At 44.6% G+C, this 13,129-nt stretch overlaps 1 protein-coding gene across 1 annotated transcript; it reads right to left on the reverse strand.

Annotated features, from left to right (window-relative positions):
• Positions 1-3,484: 3,484 nt before the first annotated feature.
• On the reverse strand, positions 3,485-6,048 carry LOC110727247 (arginine and glutamate-rich protein 1-like). Its single transcript, XM_021906813.1, has 5 exons — positions 5,739-6,048; positions 4,719-4,831; positions 4,372-4,612; positions 4,044-4,177; positions 3,485-3,940 (listed from the first exon to the last, which is right to left on the reverse strand). Exons 1-5 carry the CDS (start codon positions 6,046-6,048, stop codon positions 3,485-3,487), a joined length of 1,254 nt encoding a protein of 417 aa, XP_021762505.1.
• Positions 6,049-13,129: the final 7,081 nt, after the last annotated feature.

Consider the following 13,129-nt stretch of genomic DNA (forward strand, 5'->3'; position numbering starts at 1 on the left):
CTGGCGGCATTGGGAAGATTCCTCAGCCGGTCAGGTGACAAGTGCCTGTATTTCTTTCAAGCAATCAAAAAGAGGTCAAGGTTTGAATGGGGTGAAGAGGCTGAGGCGACATTTCAAAGGCTGAAACAACACTTGCATTCTTTGCCAAGATTAGTGAGTCCCCTACCCCAAGAGGCTCTCTACATGTACTTGGCCGTCTCTGATCATTCCTTGAGTGCCGTCCTCCTTGCTGAGAGAGACGGCAACCAGCTCCCGGTCTACTTTATAAGCCATGTCCTCCGGAATGCTGAACTTCAATATCCCATGATTGAAAAATTTGGTCTGGCATTGTTCAATGCAGTCAAGCGGTTGAAACCGTATTTCCTGGCTCATCCGGTGACCGTCTACACTGACCAGCCGCTCAAAAGGCCTATGACCACTTTAGAGTCATCCGGAAGAATGATTAAATGGGCTGTGGAGATTCAAAGTCTAGAAATCACTTTCGAACCCAGGCGGGCAGTGAAGGGTCAGGCGTTTGCCGACTTCATTGTTGAAATGACAAGGCCGATACAGCCGGATAAAACTGATCAAGTATAGAAGGTGTATGTAGACGGGAGTTCTACGTTAAATGGTTGTGGGGCAGGCTTAATTTTTCATTCTCCAGAGGGGGACCAATACGAGAATGCTCTACGATTCAAATTTCAAGCTTCGAATAATGAAGCTGAATACGAGGCCCTGCTAGCCGGTATCCGCATGTGTAAGGCAGCCGGGGCAAGGAAAGTTGACGCCTGCTCAGATTCTCAACTCATCGTTAGCTAGTACAATGGTGACTATGAGGCCACCCATCCGGTGATGGTTAAGTATCTTCAGGCGGTCAAAGAAGAGGCTGGGGCGTTTGATGAATTCAATCTAAGTCAAGTACCCAGGTCTGAGAATAATCAGGCGGATTCACTATCCAAACTCGCATCATCCGCCACATGTGATACGCCTAGGTCAGTCTTTTGGGAAGTCATGGAAAAGAAAAGCATTGAAAATGACCCCATTGGAGTTCTAGATCGAAGCTCCACTTGGATGGACCCCATCCGGGAATACCTGATAGACGGCACCCTACCGGGTGTCTCGTCAGAGGCGGCTGCCCTTAAAAGACGAGCATTAAGCTTCGTAATGCACAAGGGTGAACTCTTCCGGAAGGGTTACCTGCAGCCGCTATTCAAATGTGTTACCCCAGAAAGGGGAAAGGAAATACTGGAAGATCTGCACGCTGGCTTCTGTGGATCGCACGTTGGCGGGAACACCCTCGCCAAAAGAGCCAGGCAGCAAGGATACTTTTGGCCTACCCTTGAGGCGGATGCATTAGATCTGGTAAAAAGATGTGACAAGTGCCAAAAGTTTGGCCGGCTGATCAGACAGCCGGCCACTGATTTAACAGCTATTCATAGCCCAATTCCCTTTGCCAAATGGGGCATGGATAATTTGGGGCCATACACTCCTGCCCTAGGCGGAAAAAGATACAGTTTGGTGGCTGTTGATTACTTCACCAAGTGGGTAGAGGCCGAGGCAGTAAAGGGCATCAAAACTAAGGATGTCATCTCCTTCATCTGGAAAAATGTCATCACCCGGTTCGGTGTACCAATGTCAATGGTCTTTGACAATGGCCCTCAGTTCGAAACGCCTGTCCTGAAGACTTGGCTACAAGATCAAGGGATTTCCCATTACTTTGCATCCGTTGGCCGTCCTCAAGCAAACGGTCAAGTTGAAGCTTTTAACAAGCTCATCTCAGGCGGCATAAAGAAAAAGATTGAAAAGGCAGGCGGTCTTTGGGCAGAAGAGTTGACTCACATTCTTTGGTCTATCAGAACTACTGAGAAGGGGTCAACCGGAGAAAATCCATTTCTTATGGCATATGGCACAGAGGCGGTGCTTCCTATTGAATTATATGAGCCAACACTTCGAATCATGTTATATGATGAAGAGGCAAATTGGGAAGCCATGCGCCTGGCTCTGGATACTCTTCCTGAAAGAAGGGGCAACGCCGCCTTGCGCCATGAAATCTACCGTCTGCGAATGACAAGAGCCTACAACAAAAGGGTGCGTAAACGTCCCCTCAAAGTTGGAGATTTTGTTTTACGAAAGCTTGAAGCAACCGGTAGGGAAAACGAACAAGGGAAACTGACCCCAAACTGGGAAGGACCCTACCGGATTTTTGAAGAAGTTAGAAACGGCACGTACCGCCTGGAAACCCCAGATGGAATGCGGCTGCCTCGTACCTGGAATGTAGATAACTTGAAAAAGTACTACTTCTAAGGATTTTTGTAAATTTTTGTAAATAGTATTGAAATGTTAAAGCATATAATTTCCATTCATACAACTGTATTTGCACCTGTCTAGTGCAAGATCACAGATGGAAGAACACTTGTTAAAAACCACTGCTCCAAAAAGAGCAGTCAACCGGCAACACCTATCCGGATGAAATCGTTGAAGAGAACAGCTCCCTTCCGGGTGGTACATTGTTCTAGCGATCCAATAACTCAAACGACATTTTCTTAAAAGAAATTTACAGCCGTTAGAAATGATCCATTGCATCTAGGTTTCGCCCGGCAAGGACCCAAAAGTGGACCATCCGGCAAAATGAAATTCCTAGTGGGTTACTGCAACCGGGTATTATCTAAAAGCCATCTAAACGGTTTTTCAACCCATCCGCCATTTTATTGTACCAGCCGGGGTAAGGTTAGATCTACCACTGATCACCCATCCGGCTGCCATGAAACGGCTGCCTGTTTACCGTTGGAGTAAACAGTTGGCCATTTCAGGGGCATTTTATTGTACCAGCCGGGTCAAGGTTAGATCAATCACTGACCACCCATCCGGCTGCAAATGAAACGACTGCCTGTTTACCAGCCGGGGCAGGAGTAGATCATTCAATGATCACCCATCCGGCTGCCAATGAAACGGCTGCCTGTTTACCGTTGGAGTAAACAGTTAGCCATTTCAGGGGCATAACATGGTATCTTTACTTCATCCGGCATATATAGAACGGCTGATCATGTTAACCGGGTGAGTAGTAAACAATGTAAAAAATTGTAAAAATGCATAAATAAAAAACCAAAACATAATGCAAATAGTAGAATAGCAAAACCGACTGCGTCGGTTAAATAGATTAAATATTTATATGGAAATGTTAACCGGACCCCCGTCCGGGAAAGATACATACAAAGATACTCGGCTCGCAGGCCGGAAAAGAAGATAGAAAAATTGTTTATGGTTGTTGTTGAAGTTGTTGTTGTTGAGCTTGTTGCTGTTGAAGCTCCGGCTGCTGGACTGCATCGACTGGAACTTCGGTCGACTGCTCCACCACTTGCTGATCCTCCGCCTGAGCATCTTGATTATCCCCATCCGGCTGAGTCACGTTGTTGCGCTCAACCCACTCGTCGAAAGAGGGAGGGGGGTCAGTTCCGAGCACCTTAGCCTCGTAAACTTCAGAGGCATACTGGTATCGAAGATTCCATTATTCGTACTCGAAATCCGGGTGGATCAGGCTCCAAGCGAGCTTCATTCGTTCTTCGCAGTCGGCCTCATTTTCAGCAATTAGGCGGAGTTGTTCCTGTTCCAGCTCTTTCTTATCAGCCGCCTGATTGTTGGCAAGTTCAGCTACCAGCCGGCTGTTGTCCTTTAGGAGATTGACATTTTCCTTATCAGCATTCTCCCGGGCTTTAAGGTCAGTTTGAAGATTTTTGACCTGGAGCTCAAGCTCATCAACTCTCTTCAAGGCCGCCTCCCCAGCCGCAGCCGCCTTCTTCAGCAGTTCCTCCTGTTGCAACTTCCGTTGTTCAGTTTCCAAGTCATATGAAATGGCATTGAATTGGCAAACGTCAATAAGCTCAGATGCGCGCTTCTGAGCGTCTCTTACCTCCTCCTGCTTCTTGCGAAGAGGGACGCTAAGCCCATCAACGCTCAGCAGCGTCTGCAATATCAGCCGGCAAAAGTGTTAGGAAAGATCAAAAACAAAATACTTGCATCCGGTAAAAAAGGGTATTGCTTAAACATAGGCCATCCGGTTTATGTACCTCAGGAAGGAGAGAAGTAATCCGGTCAAGATTGACCCTGTGCACAGCCGACACAGCTTCTCTCTCAGACCGAGTGATGGTCTTGACCATCCTCTTAGCATACTGCTGGTAGTTTGGACGGCAGGAGGTTGTATCTGCAAGCATAGAATCATCTATAAGGTAGTGGGCATATGCCTCGCCAATATCCAGGCGGTGTCCGGAAAAATCCCTGGATTGGCTTGCTTGGGTTTTTCCCCTCATATGCCCAAGCGGCCAAGGGAAATCAAAGACAGAAGTGTTACCTTTCTCGGACTGTGGGGTCAAAGCCCCCCCCCAGCCGCTAATGAACCGGAGCCCGTCAGAGTACGAGCATCCGATCTTGCTGACTCCACCACCATTTCAAAGTGGGGAGAAAATTGCAGGCTCTTCCCTGCAGTTGTCGGCCTGTCCTTGTCAGGCGTCTTCTCTTTCTGCCCAGCAGCCGGGGCAGGAGCCTCCACCCTAGGCACTTTGGCGGCAGGCTTGGGAATAATCCCAGCCGGTCTTTTTTGCATACTCGCTACAGAAAGAGGTATGACTTGGCTCCCAGCCTGAAAACAGTCAAAATAGGATGCATCCGGTAAAAACCTTTGCAACAAGGTAAAAGGTGCATCCGGCAAAAATAAAGGGGTACAGAGATGGTTCAGAAAAGGCTACCCCGGCATTTTTGGCGGCCATCGCCGCCTTCTTCTCCTCTAGCTGCTTCTTCCTCAAGAGGATGGCAGAGGTAGCCGGAGTCTTCTCTGGCGGCACCATTCTTTTTGCTTCTTCTGCAAAACAAGAAAAGTAAACATGGTTAGAGATCAAACAAAGCATACCCATCCGGGAAAGACTTGATCAAATCAGTAAACCTACCCTTGCTGAACATAATGCTCAAGTTACAAAGGGACAAAAAAGCCTCATCCTTAAACCAATCCGGATGGGGCACCCAAAATTGGGAAACTATGATCTCACCCCCGTCATCTAGTGGGGAGGTTGTCTTCAGAAAGAGACCTTTCTGCATTATTTGGTCCCATGCCTCTCCCGGTACTCTAGGGAGAGCGCATTTCCTTCCTATTAAGGCCGGGTGCTTATTGTATCTACGCAGCCGGCGGTTAAGTTGGGGGGAGGGGGAAGAGACTACATAAAATTTACTCTTCCAATTACTCCACTTGGACGGCTTGTCCAAGGTCATCATGTACTCAGGAAGCGTGGTGAGAGTGTACCACGCATTCCACCCACCCGGCGCTCTGCTTAAATAATGCATGTGCGCAAATGCCTGCCAGCTTGGCTTGACACCCTGCAGTTCGCAGGCGGCAATATATCCAAGAATGTTGACCCATGAATTAGGGGTCAACTGCCATACACCTAAGTCATACCCCTTTAGTATGGCTTTTATGCAGTGATGGAGGGGGAACCGGAGGCCGGCTGTAAACGCCGCCTCATAGCAGCCGAAGAAGTTGTCGGCATGGTCAACGTCGTCGGTCCAAACGACGCTTGCCTCTACAGGCGGGACGACCACTTCCCATCCCTCTCCAACCGGCTTTTTCTGTAAAAAAGCATGGAGTGTGGCGTTCAAAGTGACCACATCCCTGGCGGCCATGGTCATATCAGTCGGGTCGCCCTTAGCCGGCCATTTGTAGGCCTCTTCTTCAATGGGAGCCGCCTCTTCAGAAGACTCTTCATCATGGCCAGGACCGGACTCCCCATTATCAGCTGTCCCTTCCCCGGATATTTCACCAGATCCCTCTCCGACTCCCCCTCCGGATTCTTCACCAGATCCCTCTCCGGACACCTCTCCGGATTCCTCAGCGTTGGAACCAGAGCTATCCAAGATACTGTCACCCGGTGTGCTTGGTACACTTGGAGAATTTTGTGGAACCTCTTCATTAAGACCCATCTCAGCCGGTTCCTCGACTTGTTCTTGGTTTATAGGATCAGCCGAATCAACGGCTGGGTCGTCGGACTGGTAGTCGGGGTCGATTGCCGTCACTCTGATCCGAGCCATTCTATCCTGCACATGAACAGAGACGGTCGGATTCGATGTAGGTGAAGGTTGTTCCAAGCACCCCCAGACGGCAATCCCAGTCCTAGAATCAGCCGTTCCTGTTGACCGGCTGACCACAGTCGTAGGCTGTGCCGTGTGTGCATTGGTGGATTCCATATCCTAATGCTATGCAACCGGAAATAAAAGAAAGTGGCAAGTAAAGGATGCAGGCGGTACCTTTGAAGATTGAGATTTGTTGAGATGATGGCTTGAAACCTCCACAGGCGGAAGTCTCCGAATGTGTTTGAAGCTGAAATAAAGAAAAATAGATCAGATATATTTATGGAATCATTCAAAAGCCCCCCATACGGTTAGATGCCGGATGGGGACAATTTGAATGTTGTTTGAGAAAAAGCTAAAGGCCGCCCAAACGACCCCCATACGGTAAAATATCGGATGGGGAATACTTGTATGTTTGATAAAAAGCAAAGGCTGCTCAAACAACCCCCATGCGGTTAGATGCCGGATGGGGGCTATTTGAATGATGTTTGAGAAAAAGCCAAGGCTGCTCAAACAACTCCCATACGGTTAAATGCCGGATGGGGGTTATTTGAATGATGTTTGAGAAAAAGCCAAGGCTGCTCAAACAACCTCCATACGGTTAGATGCCGGATGGGGGCTATTTGAATGATGTTTGAGAAAAAGCCAAGGCTGCTCAAACAAACTCCCATACGGTTAGATGCCGGATGGGGGTTATTTAAATGATGTTTGAGAAAAAGCCAAGGCTGCTCAAACAACCCCCATACGGTTAGATATCGGATGGGGGCTATTTGAATGTTGATTGAGAAAGCAAATGCTGCTCAAATAACCCCCATGCGGTAAGATGCCGGATGGGGGTGCATTGAACGCATCTTAAAATTTTTCTTTGAAAAATCCAAAGAGACAAGGATGATGACCCAACCGGCTTCAAAACCGGTTGGGGTTTTTGAAATCGTTTCTTGATAAAAACTTAGAAGTACCCCAGGCGGTGTTAAAGGATAAGTCTATTGGAGGAAGGTTCAAACACCCCCCAGACGGTGTTAAGCCGGATGGGGGTGTTTAGAATGCATAATGATTAAAAGTTGAAAACCCCTCAGACGGGGCTATGCCGGCTGAGGGAGAAGATTCAACAAATGGGATATGGGTTAAAGGCCCCCCAGGTGGCATGCAACCCGGATGGGGTGAATTCTTCGAAATCGTCAAAAGGAAAAAAAAAAAAAAAAAGAGGCAGCCGGTACCTTAGAGACTGAAGAAAGGGCACCCAACCGGTCGCCGGATGTGCTTAATTTGAAAGTGCCGGATGCAGGAAAACTAAGGAAATAATGCAGCCGGTATCAGAGCTCTCTCAGTAATTTTTTTGAAAAATATGCAAAGTGTGGAGGAGAGAGAGGGTGCCATGTATTTATAGAGAAGGAGCAGAAGGCGAAACGATGCCTTCTGCCCTAAAAACTTAAAATTCGAAAAAAGGAGGGAAGAAGACGAACCGTCTCCTCCCATGCGTCTAGCCCCTGTCACAGGTGACACGTGGACATTCCACGTCACACCTGTGAGGGGCAGATGTTTAGGGTAAAAATACCCTAAGACACGTGGCCCAATAAAGGCATGCCACGTGTCAAGCTTGCAACGGTCAGCAAAGGCCCAATCCCTTTGCGACACGTGTCATTGTACCCTAATTGAGGTACAACTCTCCCCTACTATAAATAGTAAGGGCAGACCTCATTAATGGGAATCGAATCATTTTCCCACAAACCAACAAAACACAAATCCCCTTGCAAACGCTCTCAAATCGAGAAGCATTTATTGTCTTATTTCCTCATTTAGAAAGAGACTAACTTAATCTTCGGAGGCGGAACACCCCAGCCCCAGCCGGAGTATTCCGTTATTTGTGCAGGTACAGGCGAAGGAAGGAGCATACTAGGAAATTGTAACTCTCCCGTAGGACACATAAAAAACCCCCAAACATACCCCAAAATCTGATTTTTGATCTCTTGTGTGGGAAAATTTTGGGGTATTGAGAGGTATTTATAGAGTAGGGAATAAAGACTAGGGTTGGGCTTAAAAAAATAGGCTTTAGTTATGAAATATTTGACCCACAAAGGTTCAAATAAAAGAATTGGGCTTACTTAAATGAAATGGGTTGGTCCACAAGGAGTATGTAAGGATTGTTTACATACTATTATTTAAACGAGCTCAAACGATTAATAAACGTTTAGCCCAAAATAAATTATACTTTTATAAAACTCAATAATTTAAATACTTTAGCCCTTTAAATATTTAATTAAAATACTTGAGTACTTTAAAAATATATTTTATAATTAATTAAATAATTTATAAATACATAAAAAATACGGGGTATTACAATAAAACTTCATCCTCTATCGATGTTTTTGCAACGTCCACACAATATAATAATACAACACAATATAATGATCCTCGGAAAAGATGGACAAAAGAAAGAAAATTCACGCAATTCCCTGTAAGTTATAATGAATTATTAGAAAAACTAAACGAAAAAGGACTGCTGTCACCAACAGGGCCAACAACTCCTGCCCCTATAGAAAGAAGATATCCTCAATGGGATGGAAATGCTTATTGCACTTACCATAAGGGTGTTAGGCATAATACTGAATGTTGCTTTGTTTTGAAACATAAGATTTAAGATCTAGTAGACGATGGGAAAATTCCCACGCCTAAACCCAATAATAATGTTTCCCCATTGGGAATATTTTATATTGATGAGGACCATGTGAGGAGCGATTGTTCAATCTCTTGGATTACATCACTCCCATAGGGAAACCTCTAACCACAACACTCATAGGGGCAACTAATTAAGTGTGTGGTCTATGGGATGACGACTTCAAAGACTTATATGTCACCAAATATGCCGCCGTCCCACCTCCACCTTATCTCCAAGTCGAAACAAGTGGAGCGCTTGATTGGGATCATTTTTTGGGAAAATCACAAGATTTGTCTAACCTTTCCCTAGATGAACAAATGCATAAATCATAACTCATGGAACACTTAGAAATGGAGGCACATTCAATGCCCTTAAATTGGTTTACGAGTACCAAGACTAGTCCAAACGAGATTGATCCCTTAACTCGTTCTGGGAGAGTTTATCAAAGACAACCAAATGGACCTTTGACTGATCAAAGTCAAACTCAAAATACAATACCACCTCCACCTTCGTCAATCTAAGGCGAATGTTAGCATTTGGGAACTCCTAAGTACCTATAAGGAACATAGGAATTCTCTAATGAATGCTCTTACTGCTTTATCTGTAAGTACGGACACAACTCCCCAGGATCTCGTTAGCTTGCTTACTAGCGAGAAATCCGACAAATCAATCATCTTTACTAGTGATATTTGCCATCAAAAGACACTACTCACAATAATGCACTATATCTAACTGTGAGGTGCAAGGGATACAACATCCCTCTTACTTTAGTCGACAATGGGTCTGCTGCCAATGTGTGCCCATTACGAACCGCAAAATATTTAGGCCTAGACCCAGAAAAAGATTTTCATACGACAACACAAAGCATTAGGGCCTACGACAATTCAAGGAAATCGGTGTGTGGAACTGTTAAGCTACCAGTCACCACAGGCCCTATACAAAAGATGGTTGAATTTCAAGTCATGGACATAAAACCTACATTTAACCTTCTTTTTGGACGTCCTTGGATACATGAACTTGAGGCAATACCATCCTCGTTCCATCAAATGATTAGGTTGAACTATCAAGGTCTTCCTATGACTATACATGCTTCTCCCCTCAAAGTCACAATAAACGATCAATCTCTTCTAGAGATGAATCATGACAATGATGAAGAAGCCATGTTGGGATTTTTCGCGGAGGCTATCTGCACACTAGAAATGGATGAAAAGCTTGAAGAACCTTTCAAACTTGATCCATATTCCACCCAAATAGTAAACAATATCTTGTTTAAGAGTAGTTACTTTCCTGGGATGCTTTTGGGAATAGGAATGAAGAAATTCGTCTTACTTCCTATCCCAAAGAAAAGTTTCTCCTTTGGATTGGGATATGAACCAACCAAAGAAGAACTTAAGTCTCACGATGCTAAAATAAAGGCATAGGAATAACAGCAAGAAAGGGATAATTTCCTTGCTTCCATCTTACAATCAGACCCTTAATGGACAATTCATTAGGGAGGGGGAAAATTACCCGTGCTATGACTTTCCAGAACCACTAGCTCTTGAAGGTATTAAGAAGCCTGGATCCGAGATCTTTCACGATTGCTACTTCTTGAATGATGACTTAAAAATATCGTTCAATCAAAGCACCCAACCCTAAGGTGCTATGATAGGAAAGCCTTTGACTTGCTATTTGGACTAAAGCGAAACCATGTTGCTGCTATAACTAATCAAAACGCAATCCAAGATGAAGCTTTTGACCCAACCTCATTGATCACCCCTTCCAATAACACTTTCGAGCATGGATGGAGAAAGACTTTTAAGTGTTCTACCCACAAGGGTGACAAGCTAGAAATCACCACAGGCGAAGGAAAAATGTTTGAAGAATCTGACGATGAGTCTAGTTTAGTTTTTAAGGAAGCTGAGAATTTAGGCCTTGTGGCCATTACTAAGTCTTTATTTCTAGTTCTAAGGACGAGGATCCCATAAAGGATTCCTCTCTTGATGTACTTTATTTTTCTTTCAATAATATGAGCTCTATTTCCAAGTATATGCCTTCTCTCAAATCTTTTGAATGCTATAATAATCAATCTAACGAAAATAATAACATTAATAAATTGATTGAATTAATGGATGAATGAGAACAAAAGTATCCTATGATCGAAGAAACTAAAACAGTCAATATAGGAATAAAAGAAAACAAGAAAGAATTCAAAATTGGCTTAACTATAAATCCGGAAGAGCGATCGACTCTCATATCGACGCTCAAAGAATTCGAAGACGTGTTTGCTTAGTCATTCAAGGACATGCCTGGAATAGATAGGGAAATCATGGAACATACCATTCCTTTGAACCCTATGTCTAAACCAGTAAAACAAAAACTTCGACGAATGAAACCCGACGTTGCCTTAAAAATAAAAGGAGAAGTGCAAAAGCAATTGGACGCAGGTTTCATTCGCGTATGTAATTACCCGGAATGGGTAACAAGCATCGTCCCAATCCCTAAAAAAGGATGGATGAGTTTGCATGTGTGTCGACTCTAGGGACCTCAACAAAGCTAGTCCCAAAGACGATTTCCCTCTACCTTATATTGATATATTGGTAGATAATACGGTTGAACACGTGATGTTATCCTTCATGGATGGATACGCGGGTTACTACCAAATTTTGATGGAAAAAAAAGACGAAGAAAAGACATGCTTTATTACCCCTTGGGGCACTTATTGCTATACTATCATGCCATTTGGTCTTAAAAATGCAGGAGCTACGTACCAAAGAACGGCTACGACTCTCTTGCATGATATGATGCACAAAGAAATAGAGGTATATGTGGATGATATGATCGTAAAATCCAAAGATAGAATAGGTCATATAGAAGCTTTACTCAATTTTTTTACTTGAATAAAAGAGTACAAGATGAGATTAAACCCACAAAAATGCGCTTTCGGAGTAACTTCCGGCAAGTTACTAGGATACGTAGTAAGCACACGTGGCATTGAGATCGATCCCTCGAAAATAAAGGCAATTATTGACATGCCTCCCCCAGAACTAGAAAAACAAATTAGGGGGTTTCTTGGCAAACTACAATACATGAGTCAATTCATTAGTAAATTGACGATGACTTGTGTGCTTATATTCAGGAATTTAGAAAAAAGAGGAAAAACATGAATGGGATGACCAATGCCAAGAGGCCTTTGAGAAAGTAAAAAACTATCTCAAAATTTGTCCAATTTTAGCACCACCAGTATCGAAACTGCCTTTTAGACTCTATATCACTGTCACGGACACGACTACAGGGGCCATGCTCGCACAAGAGGTAGATAAAATAGAACGTGCAATATATTATATAAGTAAAAAGTTCATTCGATATGAGATAAAATATAGCACTTTAGAAAAAACGAGTTTAGCATTAGTGTGGGCAACGAAAAAATTACGACATTATATGCGCCCCCACACCACACATGCGTTTCACAACACAACCCGATAAATTATTTGTTTGAAAAACCACCCATACAAGGAGGAATATCTAAGTGGTTGGTGATGTTGGCCGAATTCGAACTCAAATATATTCCTGAAAAATCAATTAAAGGAAAAGTAATATCCGATTTTCCTGAAAAACAAATTAAAATTGACCAAACGACAAGTCATTGCTGGGGAAAGATGGCTAGCATGGCTAGCCAAGGCTATTGCCGCAAGCTGAGCATGCCTAGCATGGCCGAGCATGTTGGCCGAGCGTGCCTTGCGAGCATCTCAAGGCCAGCATGGCTGGTTGCACTTGCTAGGCAAGCTAGCAGCCAGCCCCGCACCATCGCAAGGCTAGCAGCAAGCAAATTCTCGTTGTGCCTCGCGCATGGTGGCAGCAGCTAGCCGGGCTCAGCTAGCACAAGCAACGCAGCAGCAGCAGCTCGCATTGCGTGCGTGGCCTGCTGACTGTTCGTGCGTGTGTGCGGGCTGGCTGGCAGGCCCAGCCATGGCGCTAGGCGCCAGCGAGGCTGCCTTGGCTGCTAAGGCAGGCCGCCAGCTAGCATGTGCTTGTTAGCTTGGTTTGTTGAGAGTTTTCTTGGGGAGCAAGGGGTGGATGGTCCCCCTATGTGGTCCTTACCTAACCACTTGCTCTCCTCATGCCACTTGTTGTTTGGAGGTTCATTTGGCTATTTAATTTAATTTAGAATTACATTAAATTCCATTTTGCATTTTTTCCAACTCTCCCACATTGATAGGAGATAAGATTTCAAGGGCTAATTTCCCTATAAATACCAATCATTTGGCATTGGGAAGGAACACTTGAGTTGTGAACTTTTAGGGATCTCCAAGAAGAGAAAACCTTTGTTCTAATACTCTAAGTTAATTTTGGCCTAGCCCCGACTAAGCTTCGGGGTAAAGGCCGGCTCGGTTCGGGGAGCAAGGG

This window comes from Chenopodium quinoa, unplaced genomic scaffold, assembly GCF_001683475.1.
Source record: "Chenopodium quinoa cultivar QQ74 unplaced genomic scaffold, ASM168347v1, whole genome shotgun sequence".
In the NCBI taxonomy this organism is placed as follows: Eukaryota; Viridiplantae; Streptophyta; class Magnoliopsida; order Caryophyllales; family Amaranthaceae; genus Chenopodium; species Chenopodium quinoa.